The sequence below is a fragment of the Anolis carolinensis genome, chromosome 2, assembly GCF_035594765.1.
Source record: "Anolis carolinensis isolate JA03-04 chromosome 2, rAnoCar3.1.pri, whole genome shotgun sequence".
In the NCBI taxonomy this organism is placed as follows: Eukaryota; Metazoa; Chordata; class Lepidosauria; order Squamata; family Dactyloidae; genus Anolis; species Anolis carolinensis.
The window spans coordinates 121,156,910-121,182,732 of record NC_085842.1 but is presented as its reverse complement, the minus strand read 5'-3'; the positions used below and the strand labels follow the sequence as shown (position 1 = coordinate 121,182,732).

The 25,823-nt window shown below is 37.8% G+C and overlaps 1 protein-coding gene across 4 annotated transcripts in view; it reads right to left on the bottom strand.

The window, feature by feature from the left end:
* Positions 1-25,823, bottom strand: part of slit3 (slit guidance ligand 3) — a 558,157-nt gene that overhangs the window by 35,013 nt on the left and 497,321 nt on the right. For all 4 annotated transcript variants that reach the window (XM_062970473.1, XM_062970476.1, XM_062970474.1 and 1 more), the window contains 3 exons: positions 22,468-22,607; positions 8,596-8,689; positions 3,501-3,638 (listed from right to left, as the gene is read on the bottom strand). In XM_062970473.1, coding sequence (XP_062826543.1) covers positions 3,501-3,638; positions 8,596-8,689; positions 22,468-22,607 — 372 coding nt within the window. The remainder of the gene's footprint in view (positions 1-3,500; positions 3,639-8,595; positions 8,690-22,467; positions 22,608-25,823) is intronic.

The following is a 25,823-nucleotide window of genomic DNA, read 5'->3' as shown; positions in this document are numbered from 1 at the left end:
AAAGTCATAATACAACACTCAAAACCATTCACCACACTGGATCTCTTAGCTTTAGTTCATTACAATTGTTCTCACTACCAATTCCCATAGGACACCACAAGCAATTCACCACACCGGATCTCTAAGCTTTCACTGGCACTTAGATTTTCAAATAACTACACAGTTAACGCCCAAGGCATGAACTACTATACTCTTTTGTAAATGAACTGGAATTGATTTTACAGGCACACACATCACAGAACTCTACTCTGTGGTAGTCAGTGTTAACAATTGCTCTCTTAACTAAAAACAAAAATTAAATGAAAATAAAAATCAAATCCTCAGTAGAGAAACTTGGCATGAAAATACAGAGGGTCACTATTGTGTGAAGCATATTAAGTAGAAGTGGTTTTGCAAGAAGAATGTCAATTTCTATGTGAAACTGCAGTGCTTAAGGAATAAAAAATGTATCATAAAACAATTCAGTCCTTTTTGCTCTTTTGAAGTCAAAATGGAAGACAATATGATTCTTCCTAAGCATTTTGACTCACTTACAGCTTGAATGAGGATTATCTCTGCTATCCTCAAAATGACCATTTTATACACTAAGGATTTAATTGCAACACTCTATTTGAACCAAGGTGCCCCTTCCAAAACATTTTTATATGAGCATGTGTGCATAAGCCTATCTTCAGTACAATATTTTGCCATTTATATTGTGTCTGTGGTCTACGTCTATTCTATAGATTAAATAAAAAGTAGGCCAGTTTGTTGAATTTGTTCCTGATATTCCTGATCTCACATTTCCTCTCTCCATTGTCAGTTGATGGATAGCTATGGATAATTTTGGTTCTGATTGCCTTGATGTTTGGCTCAACGACAGGATGTACTAGGCACATGAAGAATGCTTTCAGTTTTATCAACTTTGAAAAGAAAGTGTGACTTGACACAGAAAAACCTCATTTCTAAAAGGAAGAAAAACCTGCCAATGCCTGTGAGATTTCTAATTCCTGTGCTAGAGAAAAAAAAGAGACAAAAAAGCAGCAAAAAGGGTGTGCACAGAACAATTTTGTTCAAAAAACCTTTCTATATAAAACAGTCTTTGGAAACTTTTCCAAAAACGAGCCGCCAAAGGCGCACACACTCTCAAAATCTCAAAAGTCTTTCTTTCAAAGAAGAAACGTTTTTCGTATTTATGAAAAAAATAAGCAAAGATTTACACTGTTAGCATATACACTGGGAAAACAAACACTCAGCATACCAAAGTCTCTTTGTACTATTTGTCGTGTATAAATATCCATGCATGTGTCTTCGGTTCCTAAAAGCCTCTTTGGTGGTAGCATATTACTTTTAAGCAAGGTACATTTCCAGGGCAAAAGCAAGTGTCTCCCACAAACAGATACTTTTAGGAATACAGGTGATGTACAAACTTAGATAAATATATCCATTAGTATTTTTCTGTACAAGCAATAAGGAAAGATATAAGAAAAGACAAAATGGCCAGGATGGGCAAAGAAATTCAGTTGCCTATCTTATCTTTTGTAAGCACTTGGCTTTTGAATCCATGGCCTGATGTTGCTTTAAGGATCAATACCTATTCTCCAGAAAGCTAAAAACAGAATAACAGACCAGAAGTATGTGCTAGGAACTAAAGAAAGCAACTAGGGAAACACCAAATTGGTGTGGGTTCAATGCTCATGAAAAGAGTTCACAAATGCTTCCACATATTTATTTTATCAGACTTGGTTTTTGGGAGAGAGGATACTATTGCTGTCTCACTGAGCCTGCAATGCACTCAAACACGCAGAGAAATTTGTCTGGAAGGAAGTAATATCTCACTCCCCAGGCAGTGATTAATGAATCCATTTGGCGAAGTGCCCTTATCTCTGACATACAGTAAGATTTTCAGGAGAGTGGCTCCATTGGCAGCTGTCAGAATTAGACTTCAAATTGGCAGTCAAAGCCACAGAGCTCATGTACACCAAAATTAAAGATCTATTATGACAATCAGAACCTCAGTATTTAGGGAGGCAAGCAGAAGTTCCAGAACAGAACACAGAGCTTGGATTTTCCCAATCAGCCTCTCTGTCTGCCATTTCCTTACATTTGTTATTAATGCCCTTTTTAAGTGAAGACAGGTTTGCAGTGTGATAGACATGGCTTGAAGCTGTATTTACTGTACTGGTCTAAAAATAACATCCAGACATATGTAATGAGACTGCTTTGAAAGTACACTCACCACATTGTGAGCAGCCAGCCTTACCGTTTTCTATCAGGCTGAGAACGAGGGAAATTCAAATTTCCTTTTTGCAAAGGTCAATGCACAGCACTGGTCAATAACCCATGACAAATGTGACACTGCCTCCAGCTGTTGAAGTGCTTGTTAAAGTCTTTTAAAGTGTTATAGGATTTGTTCATAGGATAGATAAAAACAGATTTGCAAGGTACTGAGGAAGGGATGGGCGGATAGAGATTGACCGTCTAGATTACAGAGGATGTCTGAAGAGGAAATTAGCGATAGATCATGGCTTAAAGAGGCTATGGGTACTAAAAATAGCTATGGACATAGGTTGAACAGTTACTTTTTAAAAGCAATTTGTTACAGTCCACATAGGTACAGTAATTAGTTATCATTACAGTAAAATTTAAAATTACTCTGCTGGCTGATTGGTCTAAAACTATTAAACCAGATCCTCTGAGCTGGTCAGTGGTACAAAACACATCTAAGCAGTGAGTCAGCATACTTCCTGCAGCTATAACTGTAATTGGGGGAAAATAAGTTTCTGTATAGTCAATGCTTACTCCTTTTTACAGAATGACTGTAATATATCTGCATTATGCCCTAGATATTGGTAAAAGGAATTAATTGTAATTAACTCATTATTTGTAACAAAATACTTTTAGCTCTATTTTCTATTGTCTCTGAGCTGGGCCAGTTTGAGATTCAATACAAATACATCTGAAATTTGGAAAATAAAGCCAGAAAGAAAATGAGTAGGAAGAAATCATCTGTTTGTAGGTATGTCAGTATGCACTTTAAGTGTTTTTCATCATAATGAATGCAAATTTAAACCTTCCATCCTTCCAATATTATCCATGTTCAGCTCAATGCAGCACTTTCAAAATACAGTTTATATAAGCCTTCAATGTACTTGGCACACTACAAAGAATAAAAAGGGCTGACAACCTAAAAACAGATCAAAAAGGCAATGCACAAATAGCACAGTTTATAGGAGAAAGACCCGTGCAACCATCATACCATCCTGCACTAATAAAACCACCCCACTGAAAATGTAAATAAAGGTCAATATGAATGATAAAATGTTTTGTGCATAAGTTATGTATAAGCATTTGCTGGCTCTAGCAAAAGCATGTTTGTCAAAAATGGCTTTGTCAACTGGGAGTGGATGATCGGATACTATCAAAAGAGCAGGTGAAGTATGGTTCCATGAGTATGAAGTAGCACATTCCAATTTCAGAGATCATAACTTGTCCAAAGCAGAGCATTCCACTTTTATTACCTGAATCCTGGAAGACAACGACAAGCAGCTCCAACACCTGGGATATCGATACAGAAACCCCCATGGTGACATTTCATTCCTACGCAGTCACCTGCAGTTTCACAGTGTTTTCCACTGTAGCCAGGCAAGCATTCACATCTGTAAAGAAAGCATCATTGACCTCTTTGCACAAACCAGTGTCCAATTATATAGAAAAAAGGTCATTCATGAAATAAGCACAAAAGCAATAGATATGCCAAAGCAAAAGAGTATCGCAAATATACCTATCTATGAAAATTTAATAATGTTATCATAGCATTTCTTTTGTCATACAATCATGGAAACAATAAGATTATTTGTTTCTCATTTTTTCATTTGAAGTTAAAATTTCATAAAAAGTGAAATGACACTTTCTATTGCATTTAGATAACCTGTATAATGTAGAAAATGGATTGGAGGAACACAAATAACAGTAACCATAAGCTATTACATTTTTATGCTGCAGTTGCTAAGCTGGTTGCATTAAAGTTCTTTCAGCATTTCCATTATAAACCCCTTTTTCTGAGGTTTATTACTCAACCATAAAAAATGTGCTCTTGGCTGAAATTTGGCATCCAGTATCTCAGGCAAGGGGGAGCAGCTCTTACTGAAAAACTGGGCAGACTCTTAAGATCCTAGACACTACGTTTTGGACTGGCTTGAATGTATTTCAGCCTATAAACTACATTTCAAACCTCCCAGCTGGATGTTAATCTACAGCTGGAAAATAACAAGCATATCATTCAAAGCAGAACAAAAGAGGAACATCTATTACTTACATAGTTTAGCACATGTTAGAGATTTTGGAGATATACTTTCAGATACCTCTGGACTGTACATGTCAGCAGCTTATTTAATTCTAATTCTAATGCTAGCCCTTTAACATCTCTAGACTGCTCCTTCCTTTCTTAGAAAAAAATTGTGGGGAGAGAGATGGATCGGGAGCACGAGATAATGTTCAGGTCATCGTAATCAGAGCCTATGCAGAATGGACACAGGAGGTATGTTCACAAGTCATGGGAAAAAGGCAGAAAGGAAGGGAAAAAAACACAAAACAAATATTTTGTTTCATGTTGCCTGGGCTTGACAGGAGAATAATGGAGTACAAGGACTCCTAAGTCATTTTAATCATGTTCATGTAAATAAATAAATGTTCAGGTATAAGTCTGAAAGCATGAGAACTAAATGTGAGGATAAGGCAGAGGAGGCACCAGACTCTCTCCTAGGGTCCCTGACCACTCTGCCTTGACCTTTGCCTATTTACATATGAGTAGTCATTGATAGGAGCATGGTGTTGATCTACTTAAAAAATCCCCAAACCATAAAACCATCAGTTGTATTCTATTATAATCTGTCTCAGATGATTTTGCTCACAATCCTAAGCAAAACACACACAGTCTTTATTTCCTACTGTTGTAAACATTTGGATAAAAATACTGGATAATCATGGATTTAACACTTTTTATACTTTAACACCTTTGTTAATCACCTTGGAAGGTTGAAGTTGAAAAGCTGTGTATAAATTTAAATAAATAAGCAATGGATAAATGAATGTAAGGAAAAGTGGGAGAAAACATCACATTCCTCTTCAGCCTTTTCTGAAGTGTGCATTGCTTGTCAAAATAGACAAAATGACAAAACTAACACCTCTTTCTAAATTCTTCTGATGCCTTTGCTCACATTTGCCACATAAGCTTGATACTATATCTAACACATTTGAGAGCTGCTGCGCGACCATCCATTTTTTCACAATCTCCATCCATCACTGTTTTTCTTGTTCCACTACAATGTTGACCCAGACCTGAACTTTGATGAAGCCTGACCTCCCCAGGATGAAATCTAGAAAACTGAACATACTGTAATACTTGAGTATAAGCCGACGCGAATATAAGCCGAGGCACCTAATTTTACCACAAAAAACTGGCATAACTTATTGACCCGAGTATAAGCCAAGGGCGGGAAATGAAGCAGCTACTGATAAATTTCAAAATAAAAATAGATACCAATAAAATTATATTAATTGAGGCATTAGTAGGTTAAATAATGTATATATATATGGCTACAGATATAGAGGTACATGGATCTATATGTATATAGGATTTGCAAAGACCTGCAAACATATAAGGGTAAAATTCATATATAAAATTAATGTATATAGATAGATAGATACAGATATATAAGTACATAGGGATTGCAAATGCATGCAGGGGGTTAATGCCTATATATCTGTAGGAGAGCTTAACAAATTTTCCGGGGAACTGCGTTTATAAGATTAATGGACATATATTTTTCTTCTTCCTGACTTGCAAGGGTGTCTTTCCCTTTTCAAAACATTCCCTTGGTTAAGAGCAAGGGAAGCTTTGGAAAACATACAGATAAGGAAGGGTAAGAGAGAAAAATATCATATATTGCAAGTAATGGCCTCCAGGACATGTTGCCCGGCCTTGACCTTGACCCCATTATAAGCTTTAAAAAAAGGCTGAAAAATTCAGCTTATCTTCGAGTATATACGATAGGTGGCATCACACTTCTCTAAGCAATGAGGCTGGAACAAAAAAAATGTAAGGATGGTTTAAGCTCAGGGATTGTTCCTTTTCAGAGTTTTCCAAAGGCATAGGGAAGGAACTGAGCAATACTTCAGGCACACTGGCAAGCAAATGACATATATCATAAGATACTGTGGGAGGAAATAGCAGCATTTAATCCTGTTGCTTTATTGATCCCTGTTGTCCTAATATAAAGTGATGTAATAAGAAACGGTGTACAGGTCCTTTTTCAAAGCTGCCATGGATCACTTTTATTATGTGTATTGGCTATTGCTGTAATGATAGAACCACCACTTTTCTTAGAAAGGCCACATTAAATCAATGCTTTATTCTGTCAGATAGTAATTCCATGATTCAGAATAATAAAGCTTATTTATAACCCTGCTCTCCTGCCTAAAAACAGGGCAATTGGAACAACAGGTTTATTTTCTGAGGATAGATATTAAATTAGGAAAATTGTATGAACTGCACTGGATATTTTTATGAAAAGTAGTGCAAAACATTTTAAAATAAAAATAAAGAAAATAGATTTCATAATTTAGATGAGGAGACAGATTGTATTAAAATGTGCCTCCACTAAATAATCACAGGCACTGAGGCCAAAAGGAACAAAAATGATCTCATACAGGTACCACAGAATATGTTATAGCAGATGAATACTTCAAATTCTTGCCTACAATTTTCCCCCATTTACTGATACTTCCTAATTTAATTGCATGTCACCTATGTGTTGAGCATTCCTTGCCAAAAGACACATCTAAAAACTACAGTAAAAAATTACCAGAGTTCCTTCATTTTTGTGGTGGCGATAACATGCTTTGCAGGGCTGCTTAGCTGCTGTCAGCACTACATTGCTGAACTGAAATGGTAGTGTTTAAGTAAGCATTTTTTTCCAGCCTACCCTCCCAAATGCTAGACGTGGAATTATAAAACTTGGTTTCATGAGTTACATTTTGCACATTATTATTCCACTTACTCGTATCTTCTTAATTTTTCTTTACTATTCTGCCTGAATTTCTAAAGTTGATTTTGAGAAGGACTGTAAGGACAAGCTCAAGCCATCCATAATTAAACAGTATAAAGATAATACTTTAGATCCTAGAATGTATTCCTATCACAACGCAGTTATAGAGGACATCAACATCACATTTTATCTATTCATGTTAAAATCAATTTTGAAGCTCTGCGTTAATTTAAATTCTATTCAAGATTACCATTAATTCCAGTTTTTATTTTCATGTTTTCTTCTACACCTTTGACAAGAAAACACAATCCAGAAACAAGGCTAGTAGAAAAATCAGTGATAGCATAGGGATGGTGAAAAATAGAGAAGGTACATTGGAAAGAGCTCGATCTAGTAGAAAAAAGTGAATCAATTTTTTCATTTCTGTCAGGCAGCATTTTCCAGGCATGATCGTTTATGAATAGGTTGACTTATGGACAGCCAGGAAGCAGAGAGTGTCAGTTCCTGCTACTACTTTCTTGTTTAACATTTATACATTGCATTATTTCATGTTACTTGATATATGGAGTAAACAAGAGAGCCCTAGTTCAGATTAATTTTTTTTCTAATGTGGGAGCTATATGACCAATAAACTTCCACAATAATAGTAGAACTCCAAATGTTTTCCAAGGCAATTATTTAAATGTTAGTATATCATCAGAGTGATTGTAAGTGGTACCGTGCACAGTGTACGCTCATTATGCAAGTTTACAGATTATGTCTTGAGGGCTACATGATACCTATTTCTGTCTTAGAGAAAGAGAGGTTTAGATGACTAATGAACAACACTACAGAGCTGAGAGATGGTCAGCATGAGAGGAAAGGACCCAAACTGGAACTACAGAGTCAGGGTGGAAAAAACTGAGCAGAAATGTATTTTTTTTCATTTTAGACCCACATGTGAAGATTCATAGAAGTGTTATCTAAAGCAAAAATAATAGCAATTCTGCTCTCTCTTCATAGGACAAGATAATTACTTGTTGCAGTATGCTTCTGTGTATCGGTTGATGTGAACATGAGAGGTAGGATGTACAGTGTTCCCTCACATATCGCAGGGGTTATGTTCCAGGACCACCATAAGTGAAAATCCGCAAAGTAGGGACTCTATATTTGGACGCTATATAGGGACGCTCCTATCGCTGCTGCTGCCTTATGGGCGAAAACAAAGCTGCTTCAGCCTCCTTTTCTCTCCCTTCGGCTTCCCCTCCCTCCCTCCCTCCCTCCCTTTCTTCCTTAAGCTTCTCCTTAGGAAGGAAGTAGAAAGAGGAATTTATAATATTATTTTATGATTTATAATATTATTTTAGTGTTTATTAAAAAAACCGTGAAACAGCGAGTCTGTGAAAAAGGAACTGCAAAGTAGTGAGGGAATACTGTAGTTGAACTTGATTTGTTGCATGAGCAAAATGTTTGTCAAAATAAGTCTTTGATGTGATCTAGCAGGCTCTTTTTATAGTCTTAAATAACATTGCTGCTACCTATCGATTCACATAGTCCAGCTTGAAAATATTAATATGCACTTACTAACCTGTATCTTTTGTCAAGAGATATACATTTGGAGTCATGTTTGCAAGGGTTGAATTCAGGGACACACTGGTTGATCACCTCCTCACACAGCTCCCCTGGAGAAAAAATCAAATCATATGTCTGAAAATGCTGTGTGAAGCTGTTAACGTTTCTTGAACACTTTTCAATACAAGGTCCTAGGATAAAAAATTGCTTAAGAAGGAGGTATTAAAGAGAATGTTGAAGATTGTGGCATGTGATGCAAAGGAAAGAAGCCCAGAATTCTGAAAAAAACAAACTATCTCCCTTCAACATGCTATTTCTGGGGTCACATCCTTAAATAAAAATAACTTACTAGCTGGTAGAAACAGAACCAGGGGCTAACTGGACCTTCCATGGAAAGGAGCTTGAGAGTCTGGGAGAGCTACAGAGAAGACTCACAAGTTCTCACCAGCTACATTTGCAAAGATGTTGCAACTCCTCTGCAGATCTTAAGGAACATAAACATAAAGGATATAAAATCGTTCAAATAGTCAAAGACCCAAGCCAGGGTTTTAAAGTCAAAATCACCACTTTGAATTCTGCCCTGAAACAGATTGGAAGCTAATGGAAGTGTTACCAACAGGGGAGTCTCATGATACCTGTGACCTGTTCCAGTCAACAGCCTGGCGACAGCCTTTGGAACCACTGAAGTTTCCAAAGGCAGCCCCACGCAGAGTACATTACAGCAGTAATAATGACATAGGTTACTGTTGACAGATGTGACTTTCTCAAGGATTGGGTTCAGCTGGTACTCTGGTTTTAACTATGGTAATCCAATCCTGCCCACAGCTGGGCATCTATGGTCAGATCTGAGCTCAGGAGAAAATCCAAGCTGTGAACCTGAGATTTCAGGGGGAGTGTGACCCCATCTAGCACAGGCTGAATCCCTAATGCCTGATCTGTCGTCCAATCACCCAAGAGCTCTTCTGTCTTGTCTGGGTCAATTTTCAATTTATTCATCCCTATCCAGTCCACTATTGACATCGAATAATTGTTTAGTACACAAACAGATTCCTTGGAATTGGAATTGTGTGTCATCAGCATACTGATCATGCTGAAACACAAAACTGTATATGACCCCCCCCCCCCCCAGCGATTTCATGTAAACATTAAACAGAATGAAGGACATAACCAAGTCCTGAGGGATGTTACAGGTTAGTGATCATGATGTCGAATAGGCACCATTTTCCCCTCAAAGTAAGGCTGAAGTCATTCTAAAACAGTGCTCCTGAGCCCCATTACAGGGATGCAACCAGGTAGGTATCATGGTCAATGGTATTGAAAATTGAACACTGCTCAGACTCCAGTTGAACCAACAGGAATATATTCCCCCTGAGTAGGTCATTTATCAAGGTGACCAAGTTGTCTCTGTCTCATACCCAAGCCTGAAGCCAAATACTCAGGAATGCTGGGAAGTCACTAGCCAACCCAATGCTTTGCCTAAAAAGGGATATTGAATATTGCCTGATAGTTCTCCAGTATAGTGGCATACAGAGAGGATTTTCCCCACTAATAATGGCCTCACCAGAACTTTTTTTTTAGACAAGATGAAAACCTGCCTGCTTAGTGAAGCCTTCACTACTCCTCAGTCAATCCAAGTCCCTTCAGGAAAGTATGGGTCCAGTTTACACATGGCGACTCTCACCTGTCCAAGGATCCTATCCACATCCTCAGGTTACACAAATTGAAACATAACCAATAACATTAGACAAGTAGGTCTTAGCTTTAGATGGTGTTTTGCCATATGGATCCAGCAGGAGAGAGACCTAGCACCTCGTTTATTAATATGTTGAATGACATTAGTGGGTATGCTTAAATATTTCATACATTAAGTTTCATTTGTAGCCAGTACTTTATTTTCCTAGCATACCATTATAACTTGACTCAGAGTTGTAAAACTAGGCTTTTCAGTAATGCTAAACAGATTTAAGACTTCATATAATTATTCAACATCCCCTAGAAAAGCAAAGACTCTCTTGGACCCCAAGGATAGGCTGTCGACTCAGTAAAATGGCTCTCTAGGGCAAGGGATAGTTCACCTGGTTTTAGTTATTACCTGTTCAGTCCAAAGCTTAGTTTTATATTTCTAACTTCTAATATTGAACAGATTCACGATGTGCAAAACCAGCTGTCTTCTGAATACTACATTATTTGGTTACACTTCACTACCTTAGATTTGTGATACTGCCCATGATGGACCTGGAAGCCATCTCATGTAAGTAATATCCAGATTATTAGACCCTTGTACCCAAATCTGACCCCAAATTCTCCTAAGCAGTTAAAGTCACACTGTAAAGTTTCACAGACAACTGGTATGTCTATAGAGTCCACCATGAAATTTGTATACTTACACATGAAACAAAGATGTAAAATTTACTATCAGATCAGAGTGATTTTTTCTCTGCAAAGTATTTTATTTAATGGAAAGGGAAAAAGCACTCATTTAGGAATTACTAGCAACGAAGTGAAACCAGAATTTTGTGCAACTTTGGTAGTGTTTCTCCCAAAAAGACTGATGTCACAAACTGAAGTATCAGTTGTAAACAATTCCCAACAGAATTGAAGAAAGTTAGAACCACATGACACTTCCCCACTAAAAACAGGGCAGAGTTAACTGAAGTCAGGTTGTATAAAATAGCCAAATGAGGATTCAAAAAGTCTAAAGTAGTGTGTGGTTGCAACACAGAACTCAACTACTCTTAGTTTAGGACACAGCTTGTTGTCAGTTCCCCACAGACACCCCTAAGTGCTAGGCTTATAGTGTATCAACATATAATTTTCTAAGGAAAGAAAGAAAATCAGTTTGACATAGTACTGAAACAGTTATAAATCCACCTGACACCTGTTTAGTTCCATAGCCAATGCAATATTAGCACATATTACTTTTTGTGCAGTATTTTGTTTTTTTGGTTGTTAAAATTGCTGTAGCAATAGTATTAGTAATTATTATAATAATCTTCACCATTATTTCCATTGTCTAAGCAGGTAAAATAATGCAGAGTAAGAAGCTGTACATGTAATGGCACTGGATACAAATACTTGTACCTAGTTTGTTGTTTGTTGTAATTAGAGCATTACTAATATAAAAAGGCACATTTTCCTGCAATAATGGCTCTGAAACAGACTGAATCCCTCAATCTAACTGAATCCTACATAGATTAAACTCACTGAATCAATGGGAAATAGGCAAGTCAACTCTTATGAAAGTTCAATTGATTTAATTAATTTGTTTGGACTAACAATTGATATTTATATCACATTTTTCTGCAGTGAAGGATTCAAAGCAGCTTACAAAAATTAAAGAATAAAAAATATTTACATCATAATACAGTTAAAATATAGACTATCAATAAAATGAAAAGAAGTTAAAATTATAACCAATCAAAAGAGAAACAAGTATAAAGAAGATAACATATGAAATGTCATTTCATGTAGCCTAGAATCATATTGGCTTTTTAAGCTGCTGCATCAGTTTACTCATGTTCAGTTTGTGAACTACTAAGACTTCTAGATTCTTTTCACATGGATTGTTTTCAAGCCAGGTGTCACCCATCCTATATATGTGCATTTCTACCTGCTGAAGTACATTTTGTTAGTTTTGTCCTAGCTCTCTAATCTGTTAAGATCGTTTTGATTTCTGATCTTAATATTTGGGACATTAGCTATCCCTCCCAATTTGGTGTCATCTGCAAATTTGATAAGTGTGCCTTCTATTCCATCATCCAAGTCATTGATACAGATGCTGAATATCACTTTGGCATCCCACTGGTCACTTCTCTCCAGGTTGGAGGAACCATTGGTGAGCATCCTCTGGGTTCTGCCAGTCAACAAGTTCCCAATCCACCTAACAATGGCACTGTCTAGCCCTTAATTAATTATCATAAATAGGAGTTATGATGAAAAATCTTCCTACATATAAAACTTGGGATGTATGCAAGGCGCTCTATTAGGACTCTATTGTTTACATTTATATGTTAGCATTTTCTTCCCAGAAAGTCTTTCCTTTCATGGGGCTTAGCACACAGAATTTAAAATTGAACCCAATACTGCTTCTGGTTATACTTCAACTTAACCCAGGCTATTTCTATAGAGGCTGTCCAGAAGAGAAACAACAGTTGGGGGGGGGGGATTGATCCTCCAGGTGTTTTGGACTTCAACTTTCATAAACTCCAGATAACTTGGCCAATTCTGGGAGCTGAAGCCCAAAACTTCTGAAGGACCAAAGTTTAGGAACCACTATACTATACAATTTTGCAAACATATTGAAGTCTCTCTCACACACTCTTTGAGATTATTTGGTATACAAACAGTATACACTGGAAATGTGAAAACTAAACTGGCTGGGTCCACAGACTTCCAGTTCATTGGTAAGTATTTATCAAATGCAGCAACCAGCACATAGTTGTCAAATTATCAATGCATATACCATTTCTCCTGTTTTAATTTATGCAAGTAAGGTGCTGAGTTGTCAACAGGCTTTAACTCATGGAGGATTAACAGTTAGGAATATATCTTAATACTGACCCATCATGACCTTTTATGATTTCAAAGCTAAAGCAGCAAAGACAACAGTATAGTAAAGAAACAATTTCTTTATAGTTTAATTCATGCAACATTTCTTTTTTTCCATCTTACCACACTGGTAATTCTACATCGGAATTATTACCATTTATTTCATTTAACATTAAGTTTTTAAAATCAGAATATTTTCTTTGGTCAATGGAAGAGGAAAAATATTGGGTGTACCACTTTTTAAATTGCTGTTTTCCTACTGTCCTAACAACCCCTTGCTATGGAATAACCAAAACCCATGTTCTATATTTTCATTGACTGAAATCCTATTTGGGTAATTTCTTACATTTGTTAGTAATATTTATGTGAAAAAAGCAAAAGGCCTGGAAAATATTTTCTGCTTTATGGGTGTGTGTATTCATAAAATAGGCTAACCATTATACTTAGACAATTCAGGTCCACTGGGTTAGCTAATGAAAGAAAGATGTCTTAAGATTTAGAGTTGACTGCAAAATTGCTAATTGACAGTGAACGTATAGGGTTAAATGCATTGCTTCTTTTTTGAGAAAATGTACCACAGCTGACTGCTCTTATTGGCCCTTAAATACAAACAAAAAGATGAAACATTATAAACTAGAAAACAAGAATTCATCCAGGTGCAATTCATCTCCATAATGAGGTGTTAATTATGCTTCATGGCAGATAGCTATATAATCAAAGGTTGACTGCTAATTCCAAGGGTGTTTTTTTTAGATACAACACAGCAAATATATTTATTGGCTGATTGTCAATTAAGGATGTTGTCAACCGTAATTATAAAACTCACCTAAAGCCAGTGAAAGGGCAAGAAGTCCATGAGACTTCATAATATAATTTGATGTTTAATAGGCTTTTCCTTAATCCCTCCTTATTATCCAACATATTCACTTATCCAACGTTCTGCCGGCCTGTTTATGTTGGATAAGTGAGACTCTACTGTAACACTAACAGATACGCTCTTCAGACCAAGGACCCATTTTTTTCCAGCAATTCAGACCTTGCAGCAACTTCTAGAATATTCTCTACTTGTGTATGAAGGAAATACATTTTCCATCTTGTTGCTCCAATCAACGATACTGAAATTATTCTTTAAAGTAGGTTGTGTGTGTGTATTTGTTTAAAATTAATGAATGCAGATAGATAGTTTTAACATTAGACATGTAATGTTAAGAACTCTCGCAGATTTTGTATTCTTTTTAAATTTATGAATGTATTTTATACAATTATGGGTACTCATCATGAGCACTAAGCATATAATATTTGAGTAATCAGACATTACAAGGAGGTAACAAATTAATAATAATTGAATTAGAGCTCTGCTACAGTTAGTTATCCCTCAGTGAATTCACACTGAATATAACTTTATTTTGATTAAAATGTATAGAATTGGGCTGCAAATAACAGAAATGCTATATATCAAAGACATTCCTTGGCATATTTATTTGTTTTATGTTTAGTAACTCTGAGCATATTATTTCCTAAAGACATTTATCAACTGATTTTTTTACTGCAGTTTCAGCACTGGTCTATCAAACGCAATATACCCCAGAAAGAAAAACACTATGAACAGCCACTCCATTCTGAAATTCTGAACACGAGAGACAGGTTATGCTTAATCCTTGTGATGGTCACATAATTTCCTGGGAACTGAAATTCATTACCTTCACCCCAGCTGGTACCACTTCAGACAGTATTGGTGGTTAAATTGTTCAGGTCTAATATTTTCAACAAGGTATTTAACCCTATTTTTATTCAGCTGCATGTCAATTGTTAGCTGTGAGGGGGAGTCCTCTCTAGAATGTGGAAAGGTAACCCATATAATCGCTTTGAGACAATATAGGTCTCATATTTCACTAGACTATACTTTCTCTGCTATGTCTCTGCTGTACAAAATTAGCCTTTCATCTTAGTTCCAAAAAATATCCACAATCAAGCTGCCTGCTCTCCTTTGGAAAATTTCATCTGCTGCATGACAGGATGAATCCAAACCACTTCCGAGGGTTTATAAGGAAAACAGATCCAAGTTGGATACTGGACACAAGACAATAATAAAATTCTATTTTTCCAAGATCATCAAAGGAGATTAAAAAAAACAAAGCAATAATTTACATAGCTAAATATCCATTCTTTCCAAGCCCTGCACTTGAATTCAAACTTTTAAGCAGGTAAACTAATTCCAGATGTTTCATAAGTGAGCTTTGTTATAGAACTAAGTGGACAATGGCTAAAAGCTTTCATCACAGCATGGACTTCCCTTGTTGAGAAGTTTATATTCTAGCTACATGGGCAGAGACAGAAATGACTCACTGAAAATCACTCTCACTACTGACATCTCAGTCTAAATCTTCATATAAAATTATTTCCAGCAAGACTGTGGAGATGTAGAAAGAAACCCCATCCCACATGGTACCTGTATATGGGGAAATAGAGAAAACATAAGGATCTGCAACTTTTCTCTTTCCCAAGTCAGACTATTTGTCCATGTAGTATTCATTCTCAGCCTGACATACAACAATTTTTGCAGAGGTTTGCCACATTTGACTCTACTTTATTTTATTTTTTAAAAAACAGCGGTCGCCAGGGATTGAACTTGGAATCTTCTCAATGCTCATCACTAAGCCACAGTGCTTCCAACGATTAGTAAGTTTTCAGATTTAGTCTTCCAAAATAAATGAGGATATTACTCAACACTCAAACTGGCAATCTACCTCCTTGCTTTCTTGTCAAATGTAGAGGTAGAAATTTATACTCATGAGTAAGGAAGTCAAAAATTCTGGCACACTAGGCTACTGTGTGGTTTCCCACCACAACTGGATTGGCCTTGAGGCTTTTGTAAAAATGACATTTCATCCAAATGGGCAAGAGTACATTTTTCCTAAGCAATTGTACCATATTGCTTTGTTGCTAATAGTTTTAAGACAATGAGAAAGAAATTGGTTACGGCAGATCATTTTTTAAAGATGGTTGATAGTTTTGAAATTTGCAATAGCATTTATTTGGGACTTTTTAGAGCCATAGCACAAGGCGGTCTGGAATGAAACCAAAATCATAAAATCACTTCAGCACAATTGAGCAGATAATCAGTAAGAAGACAACAAAGGCAAATAACGTTAATCTCACTAGTGATTTCTTATGAAATATGTTGGATTTTCTAGAAAAGCTGAGCTGCACTGAGTTCTGGGGCAGAAGAAGGTATCTGTGCTTCCTATTTAGAACTTGGGATATGTTATCTGTTTAGACTAGCATTCTCAAAAGTCCTATCCAGTATGGCATGTTGTCAGGAAAATTCTTGGAGTTGAAGTACATGACTTTGGTGATGAGAGAATCTTATCTTATAAAATACATCTAGACTTATAATCATTGCTAATATATGCACAAGTTGTAATAAGGAAAGAGAATTTGGAACTTGTACATCATATGATATAACTGCATTTTCTGTATTTTAGATGAAAAATCCTATAAACAGTTCCCAATTTGGAATTAAAAAAGATTGCTAAAATGTGGAGTAATCACATGGTAAAAGCTAAAATGACCAACTTGATAAGATTCAAAGGAAAAGGACCACAAATACTTGGAAACCCTATATAAAATTTCAATACAAGAACCATCCAAATGTGTAATTATTTTAGACGATTTAAAAATGTTATTTAGGAAACTGCTCACATTTTTATTTAATTTTCTGGACTCATATATGTTTACTTAATATGAGAGCCACAATAAATCGCCCCAATGCTTTGTTGTATGTTATTGTTTGTTTAATATTGTTTGCTTACATAGAAATGCTTTTCTATGACTATATTGATAAATCCTGGCATTTATATCATGGCATTTGTAATTCAGTACATTGATTCATAAATAAAGCAATGAAATAAAAAGAGGAGGAGAGTGAGGAAAACATTACTTTTCTATTTATATCTTCAGAAAGTAAAAGCATGAAGCAAAATGAATATCTAATATGTATATATACACACATATAAAAAATTGAGTTCTCTTTGGAAGCTGAATTGAAGCATTTTAAAGGTTTCTGGCAGAATCATGGTTAAAAACAATAATTAGTTTTCAGGCAAGCTTAAGGGTTCCTTTTCCCATCCAACCATTTACACAAATGTCCCCACAGAGCCCCAAACAACATTTTAAGAGTTTGGGAAATTTTAGATTTTCTTACCAAGCCACACAAACTTGATACTTATTAAATCCCATGATATGTAATACACTCCCTTGTACAAGAAGTCTTTTGCTAAGTGTCTGAAGCTCAGAGAGTAACAAGACCAGTTCACATTTTCATGGTTTCAGAGAACATGAGTATTTCCTTACCACTGTACTGTGACTATAAGAAGTTATGATTTGGTGGCTTGTATTTTTAAACCCTTAGGTTAATAATGTTCCTACTCATAAAACTGTGACGAGGGCAGGAAGGAAAGGATCGAATACTAAGGGGGAAACCCTCAAAATGTGCTACTGATGCACTGAGTAAATCAGGGATCGACCCATAGCGCACACTGTTTGCTAACTAAGCAGCTTTGAAGTTGAATTTAAGTTTAAATGGTGCTATATACTTTAAAATGTTTGAAATATTAACTTTATATATTATGTATTATAACACTCTGGGAAAAAAGGATAGTAAGGCTTCCTGAAATAAGAATGAGAAATCAATGTAAATTTATAAAAATAGTAAATAGACAGTTCCTTGCTCAGATAATTATCATGTGTATTGCTTCTATTTTTTAAAGGTGAAATCACTCTACCAGTATGCTGTAATTGACAACAGAAGATCACATTATGCTGAGAATTACAATCTTGCAAACATAAAAAATTGTTGGGTCATATTAAAAGTTCAATCCAATTTTCTTTCCTATAGTGGTCAATGGGATATCTTTAGAAAGCCTATAAGAGCACCATAAAAGCAATACCCTCTTCCTCTGGTGCTCTAGACGAGTGAATTTCTAAACTCTACTCCTCTAGGCATTTTGGACTTTAACTCCTAGAAGCCTCAGCTGCCTTGGCCAGTGATCAAAGATTCTGCGAACTGAAGTCCAAAAACACCTGGAAGATCAAAGTTTTGGAAATATTGCTCTAGACCAGTGGTTCTCAACCTGCCCCCCCCCCCCCCCAGATGGTTTTGGCCTTCAACTCCCAGAAATCTTAACAGCTGATAAACTGGTTAGGATTTCTGGGACTGTAGGCCAAAAACATCTGGGGACCCCAGGTTGAGAGCCACTGGTCTAGACAAATCTCCTCTGTCACACGCTGTCTCTGATTTGGGAGGATTGGTATATCCATTGTTTTCTCTATTAGCCATACTTGGAATGTGAATGTTGATGCCCATAGCTAAAGTGACACCATCTGCACCCATGGGAAAGGGAGCAATGTGTCTGGGTCAACTGCAAAACTCAAAAAAGTACCAAAAAGAGAGCACAGGTTTTTTGCAGGGGTGAGCAAATATGGAAGCACCCTTACAAGCACAGTGTGAGCAACATCTGGGGCCATGAGTTTCTGAACATTTGGGGAAGGCGAGCATGGATGGGATTTGAAAAGAGGTTATTTCTAATTGTCAGGGACCCTTAAGAACCACCCTGATCAGTGTAATAGCTAACTATTCCCTATAAATATATTTCAAGGAAGGCTTCGAAGGCTGTGAACCAAAATACATTTATCATACACATTGTGCAAGGCTCTATGTTTCCCCAATAACATCTGAAAAGGATGTTATCACTTAACATTTGATTTATACTCCTGTTTTAAAATAGCAATAGTAATGTACACCTTCCTACAAATATTGTGATGTAATAAAGGAAGCTCAATCTGAATATGTGCCAAATCTTCCCCTACTACATGCCATCCATCATTTCAGGCTGAAAACTATCACAATCCTGTAACTGTGTGGATGAGGATATGCATACAGTCAAGTAGCCCAGCAGTATAGTTTAATGAACAAGGGTGATGCCAACATAATCCAGACTCAAAAAAGACAAAAGTATAAAAAGATTGGTCAAACTTGGGAAAAAGGTTGTAATCTGCAGATTAAACAAATGTAGCACAAACATGTGTACTATATATTGCATTTATACCATTCAGAAGACAACATTCTCATTTTACAACTGAGGAACACTGAGAAACAACAACAAATGACTAGTTCAGACTAAGGACCTCTTCACACGGCCTCTGGGGTTATGCCGTTTCGCCGGCAGTCGCTGCCAAAGGGAAGGTACATGGGGTGCCTCGTGGTGCCCCATGCATCCATCCTCCCTCCTTCCACCATCACATGGTGGGGGTGGGACAAGGGGCTGTCCCTGTTCCCATCAGATGGGAGAAAGGGCGGCAACACACATTGCCCTGTCACTCCTTTCCCCATCATATGGAGAAAAGGGAAGGAAAGTGCAGTAGCTCCATCGGAGCTACTTGAAAAACACTTTCCTCTCTGTTGTGGAGGAGGAATGTAGGCAGAGCCTGTTGAGCATCATCTGATAATGTTTGGCAGGCCCTGTCTAGGCTCCGTTGACAAAAGAAAAAAAGAGGCTGAAAAGTGTGAAGAGGTCCCCAGTCAGAAATCCACAGCATTTAATCATTAAGGATAAACCATTTCTATTCAAGTAAGAAAAGTGCCTCTGAGCTCATGATGAATTTCTTTCCCATTCATTTTTCTTGCCCAAAGACCTCTTCACAGAATTTTTTCAAGTCTCACACATCCTGATATAGGCAATGGACCTCCCTTTCTCTTCATCGTGGATTTCTATAAGGTTTTAATTCATCATTAAGCCAACTACAATTTCCTATAATGTCTAAATTCAGAAAACTCTGGATTATGTAAATTGTTATGTTAGATTTTAACGTGACTTTTAATAAAACATATACAGTAGAACCCTGGTAGTCCGAGTTAAATGGGCGGATCTCAGCTCGGTCAACCCGGATGACTCGGATTACCAGGCCTCTCTGTTGGGACTCAGCCTGGATCCGGAGGAGCTTGCAGCTCCTCTGAATCCTGGCTGCGTCCCAACGGAGGGGAGCCCACTCCGTTGGGAGGCAGCTTGGATCCGGAGGAGCTTGCAGCCCCTCTGAATCCAGGCTGCGTCCCAACGGAGGGGAGCCCTCTCCATTGGGATTCAGCTTGGATCCCGAGGAGCTTGCAGCCCCTCCGAATCCAGGCTGCGTCCCAACAGAGGGGAGCCCCTCCGTTGGGATTCAGCTTGGATTCGGAGGAGCTTGCAGCCCCTCTGAATCCAGGCTGCATCCAAGCGGAGGGGAGCCCTCTCCGTTGGGATTCAGCTTGGATCCGGAGGAGCTTGCAGCCCCTCCGAATCCAGGCTGCATCCCAACGGAGGGGAGCCCTCTCCATTGGGATTCAGCTTGGATCCGGAGGAGCTTGCAGCCCCTCTGAATCCAGGCTGCATCCCAACGGAGGGGAGCCCTCTCTGTTGGGATTCAGCTTTGATCTGGAGGAGCTTGCAGCCCCTCTGAATCCAGGCTGCGTTCCAGAGGGGAGCCCTCTCCGTTGGGAGGCAGCTTGGATCCGGAGGAGCTGCAAGCTCCTCTGAATCCAGGCTGCGGCTGACAGAGGGGAAGCCTCCATGGCTGTGGTTTGGATCCAGGGGAGCTTGCCGCTTCTTTGGGTCCAAGCACCCGCCGAATGGAGAGGAAACTTCTCCCTTCGGTGGGTGTTTGGGCCAGTCATTGAGCGGGTGAAGGGGGAGGGCCGCAAAAGCCCTCCCCGTTCACCCACCCGCCTGTGCCTCGGCTCCTTCATCACGCCAGGGGCTGGCAGCACTGGCGCCCGGCGTGTCGAAGGAGCCAGCCTTGTGTGTTGCTAGGTAGATAGCAAGCTACCTAACAACACGCAGGGGGCGCTCGCCCCTTGGGAGGTGCCCCCTGCGTTTTGCTAGGTAGCTTGCTATCTACCTAGCAACACGCAGGGGGCACCTCCCAAGGGGCGAGCATCCCGTACGTGTTGCTGGGTAGCTTGCTATCTACCTAGCAACATGCACACCAGCGAGCAGGTGAACGGGGAGAGCCTTTGCGGCCCTCCCGTTCACCCGCTCAGATTGCACGGAGGCTCGGACGTGCGGGGCTTGGACAAGCGGGGTATTACTGTATTCAACAAACAAATCCCAAGTTTGAATGTAATAGGAAACTGTTTACAAATGAAAAGAGAAGCTTTCAATTTCTTCATATTCCTGATTGGGATGTGTATGTTGGGCTGGGGATCTGAACAAAATTAAACATGTAGCAGGAATTCATAGCTTCTCATTATGTAAGAGTAATCCTAAATGGTGTCAGAGCTTTTTAAAAATCCTTTCAACATTCCTGTCTTTCTACATATCTAGAATGCTGTAGGATATTGCTATCAGTACATGCTTAAGCAGGATTTTCATTATGATACCTGAGCTTACAGTCTTTTCCTTTTTCTTCTTCTTTCTATTCATCTCCCCTTTCAAACTTTTGTTGAATTTCCAGTAACGGGTTTAGGAGACACATAAAGAATGAGCCAAATAAAGTAATATAATTTATATCTTTAAGTAATATTTGGGGAAGAAAAATTCTGAAGATGAAAACTTAGAAGATATCTTTACAATGATATATTTTATACCAGCTTCTGTTATTGACTCAAGTCATATCATGTTATAAAAGGTTGCGAGGGGACATGACAGCCATATTTAAATATTTGAAAGGATGTCACATTACAAAGGGGGCAAGATTGGTTTCCCTTGCTATGGAGACAAAGATGAGGAACAATGGATTCAGACTACAGGAAAAGAGTTTCAATCTCAACATTAGGAAGAATTTCTTAACAATAAGAGCTGTTTGATAATGGAAAATGCTCCCTTGGAGTGTGGTAGATTCTCCTTCTCTGGAAGTTTTTAAGCAGAGGCTGGATGGTGATCTGTCAGGAGTGCTTTAACTGGGTATTCCTGCATCAGAGGGTTGGACTGGATGGCTCTTGTGGTGTCTTCATAATTCTATGAGTGTCTTAAAATTTAGCCATTTTATGTATTATAAGACCTGTTGTTTTTATGTCTAAAATAGAAACTCAGAAGAAAAGCCTTTCTGGATCAGAGCAAATCCTTAAATCTTTTAGCACTTCCAAACTAGCTAATCAGCAGCTGCCTACAAGTAGACAATGTACATGCTAGAAATGCAGTAATACACCTCCATTGGGTCCCCAAGCAGTAAAAAGCCACCTCTGATACTGGAGGGAATATATCCACCATGTGTTGTTGCTACTTATAGGCCACATCCCCATGACTTTGTCCCCATGACTGGGCCATCCCAGACGTCCTGACTATCTTGTTAATAAATATTTGCTTACCTGCATAATTAGGGGGGCACAGGCAGGCATAATTATTTATCCCATCCATACAAGTTGAGTTGTTCTCACAATCATTATCTTCACAGTCATCTGGATTCACTTCACATTTCTTCCCCTCAAATCCAATTGGGCAAGAACAGCTTTTACAGTAGAGTAAGGAAAAGGAAAAAGGTTAATTCATGTTTCACATTGTGCAGTTTATACGGTGTACAAAAATAGTAGTGCAGATTGCAGAATTGGTACATAGTAAAGTATTTATTTGACATATCTTGATGTATGTGCTTCAGACTTACCAGTAGTTATTTAGGTTTGCTGCAAACATTTACAACACACTAACTATATTTCTTGTGTTTTTTACTAAACCATTCAATGTCTCATGTTGTGAAACTGATCAGAAACACTACAGGAGGCATTATGGTAGCATCTTTGAATGAAGTCACAAAACAACATTCTGGGAACTCTTTATTTTCTTGCAGTACTGCAAACCAGTCCTGTTCAGAGAATGGGTTTCTCAGATCAATTGTCAGATGAAACTCTGAATTAATATAAATGGGAGTTTGTCTTTGAGAATTTTAGTCTCACATTTGATGGTTCTTAACAATGAACAGACCTTTTGGTGCGTTTTCTCCTTGCCTTATATGATGGCTACTTTGTACATCGGCAGTAGGAAAAAATTTTGGTATGCCAAGAATATTGTGAAGTCCTTCTTGAACTACACCACCTTGGCATTTGAACATTTTGTTGCTTCATCACGGAATCCTGTCCCTCACTCATATAAGTGAGAATAATTTGATCTACCTTCTTCTTAAGGTATTTTATGCATCTAGTGTTTTCCTTCCCTTCCCCTATCAACAAGCTTTCTAGCATGAAACTCCTCAGTTGAGCCTGAATTTACCCAGTCTAGAAACCTGGACATATGAATGGGCTCAGTTTTAAAAATGACCTAAGAACTGAGCAAAGAAAAATGATAATTATACAACTATACAATCCATGCATTAAAGTAGTTTAGTACTGGTTAATTTGACTTTAAGTAGTCTTGTCCTCGAAGCAGAATGATTTCCAGTATCTCGTGCTTTATGCTTTTGCATTGTTTGCATATCAGATTTTCTCGACTGTCATAGTACTTAAAGGTAGCAAAGGCACACAATGCAAGTGCAGAGAAGGGATTTCAGTCCTTTTTCTCTGCCATGGAAGCACACAGGGATTATGCAGCAAAGAGAGATTCAAAGAGCACATTGCTTCAATCAAGTTCTTCAGTGGTGAGAGTGCAGTGAGTATTCTGGAGTAAGAACAGTCACATCAAACAATGAATTTGTGATTATTGGCTTCTATCTCTCATTATTTTTAAAAGCACTGTCACCACAGACTTGGAGGTTGATATTTTGGACAAATTCAGATTTTTTAAAAAAAATCTAGGACTTAAAGAGGAGAAACCTCCAGGACCAATGAATAAAAGAACAAACAAAGAATACAAAGTGGAGGTTTTCAGGTCTGTATAAGATAATACTTGTGAGTCAACATACTATAAAATTGTGCAGTTTGAAAATTGCATATATTTGCTGTTATGTAAAAGCAGCACTCCACTCCTGTCTATATTTTTGGCTTAAGATTTGAGGACAAAGAGATACAGAATGGTACAGATACTAACAAACCATGTGCTAAAACCGCTCCATACTATTCTAGTGTTAAAAAAAAATCAAAATTACCATAAAGCAACATTAACTGATTTAGCAGAAGAGTCCCTATGCTTTTTAGCCTACAATGACATCTCATATACCATGATATCTGGAAGGGATAGAAATATATCTTTAGAAGGGATGACTGAAAACAAACTGTTTGAATCAATTCTACTTAAAGCACACTAAATCAGTATGAAATATTTTTGCCTGTCTCCTACCTCATTAGAACTCATAAAAAAGTCCTCTCTCTGACCCTGTGGAGATGCACAGGATTGCAAGAGGCAGATAAGAGAAGGCAAGAATAGCTGGCACAGCATCTTTTGTAGCCAAGAAAAGTAGGAGGGGGAAGGATAAAAGAACTCTAATTAAATAAAGTGATCCATTCATCATGTCTCCCCTTTCCATTACAAAACCCCATTTTTCAGGGGTTTATAACTCAGCCATAAAAATGTGCTCTAGGCTGCAGCTTGGCACACAAGGTCTCATTTTGGGAGCACAGATGCATTTTTTCAATTTAAAAGAAAAGAAAAATGAGGAGTCAGTACTGGTTGTTTTCTTTGCTGTTTCAGTGTGCCACATTCTGATTGCAATTGGTATTCCATTAAGGGTATACCATCAACCAGGACTGGAAACCAGACCAAACCCTCAAATTGGAATACTTCAAACAATATATATTCGTATGTTACAAAACAAAGTGTTCTAGCTTTATTTGTTTGAGGATTGAATTAGACTCCACTTCAAGGAAATAGTCAGAAACTCTTTTTAGATGAGTTCTAGAAAAAGCAGATGACATTTGAGCCAAATCTACAGTTTTGATTTGTTTCAGTTAGAGACCTTTCTAGAAATAAATATCTAGAGATAGTCTTACTCAAGTTCACAGTGTGTGTGTCATTGACTGGATCTACATTGCCATGTAATGCAGTTTGAGAATGCAGATTAACTGCACTGAACTGGATTATACGCAGTGTAGACTCAGCCAGATTTATTCATGAATTTTAAACGTGTGTCTTGTGTTCACTATATATTAATCTATGGTTTTGTGTATTTTAATATATGTATTTTGTAGATATAAGTTTTAATATGTGTATTTTATATAATGATCATATGTTCATGGCTATGTTGTAACCTGTCTTGAGCCAAATGGAGAGGCCAGTAAGAAAAATTATTATTTGATACACAAGATTACTACACCACAAACAAGATCACTATGCTGGCTGTTGTATTGGATCACACGTCAGACATTTCCGAAGTGTCTAGGACTGTGTGATGTATCAGCTAATAATGTGCGCAGATCTGAGTAGGGTGCTCTTTTGCAGTTGATAGAAGGTAATTTTGTTAGCACTGATTATATTTAAGTGCAGGCCAAGGTCTTTAGGCACTACACCCAGTGTGCCGATAACTACTGGGACCACCTTTACTGGCTTGTGCCAGAGTCCTTACAGTTCAATCTTTAAATCCTTGTATCATGTCAACTTTTCCAGTTGTTTCTCTTCAATTCTGCTGTCGCCTGCGATTGCAACACTGATGATCCCAGGGCCCTAGCCAGAAAATTTTTTTGGGAGGGGTTTTGAAAATTTTGGGGGGGGGGGAGGGGGTTGAACCCCTAGCACCCCCCCCCAGCTACAGACCTGTCAATATCTGCTTGAGATAGTGCCTGGAGGGACTCTTAATGTTTTA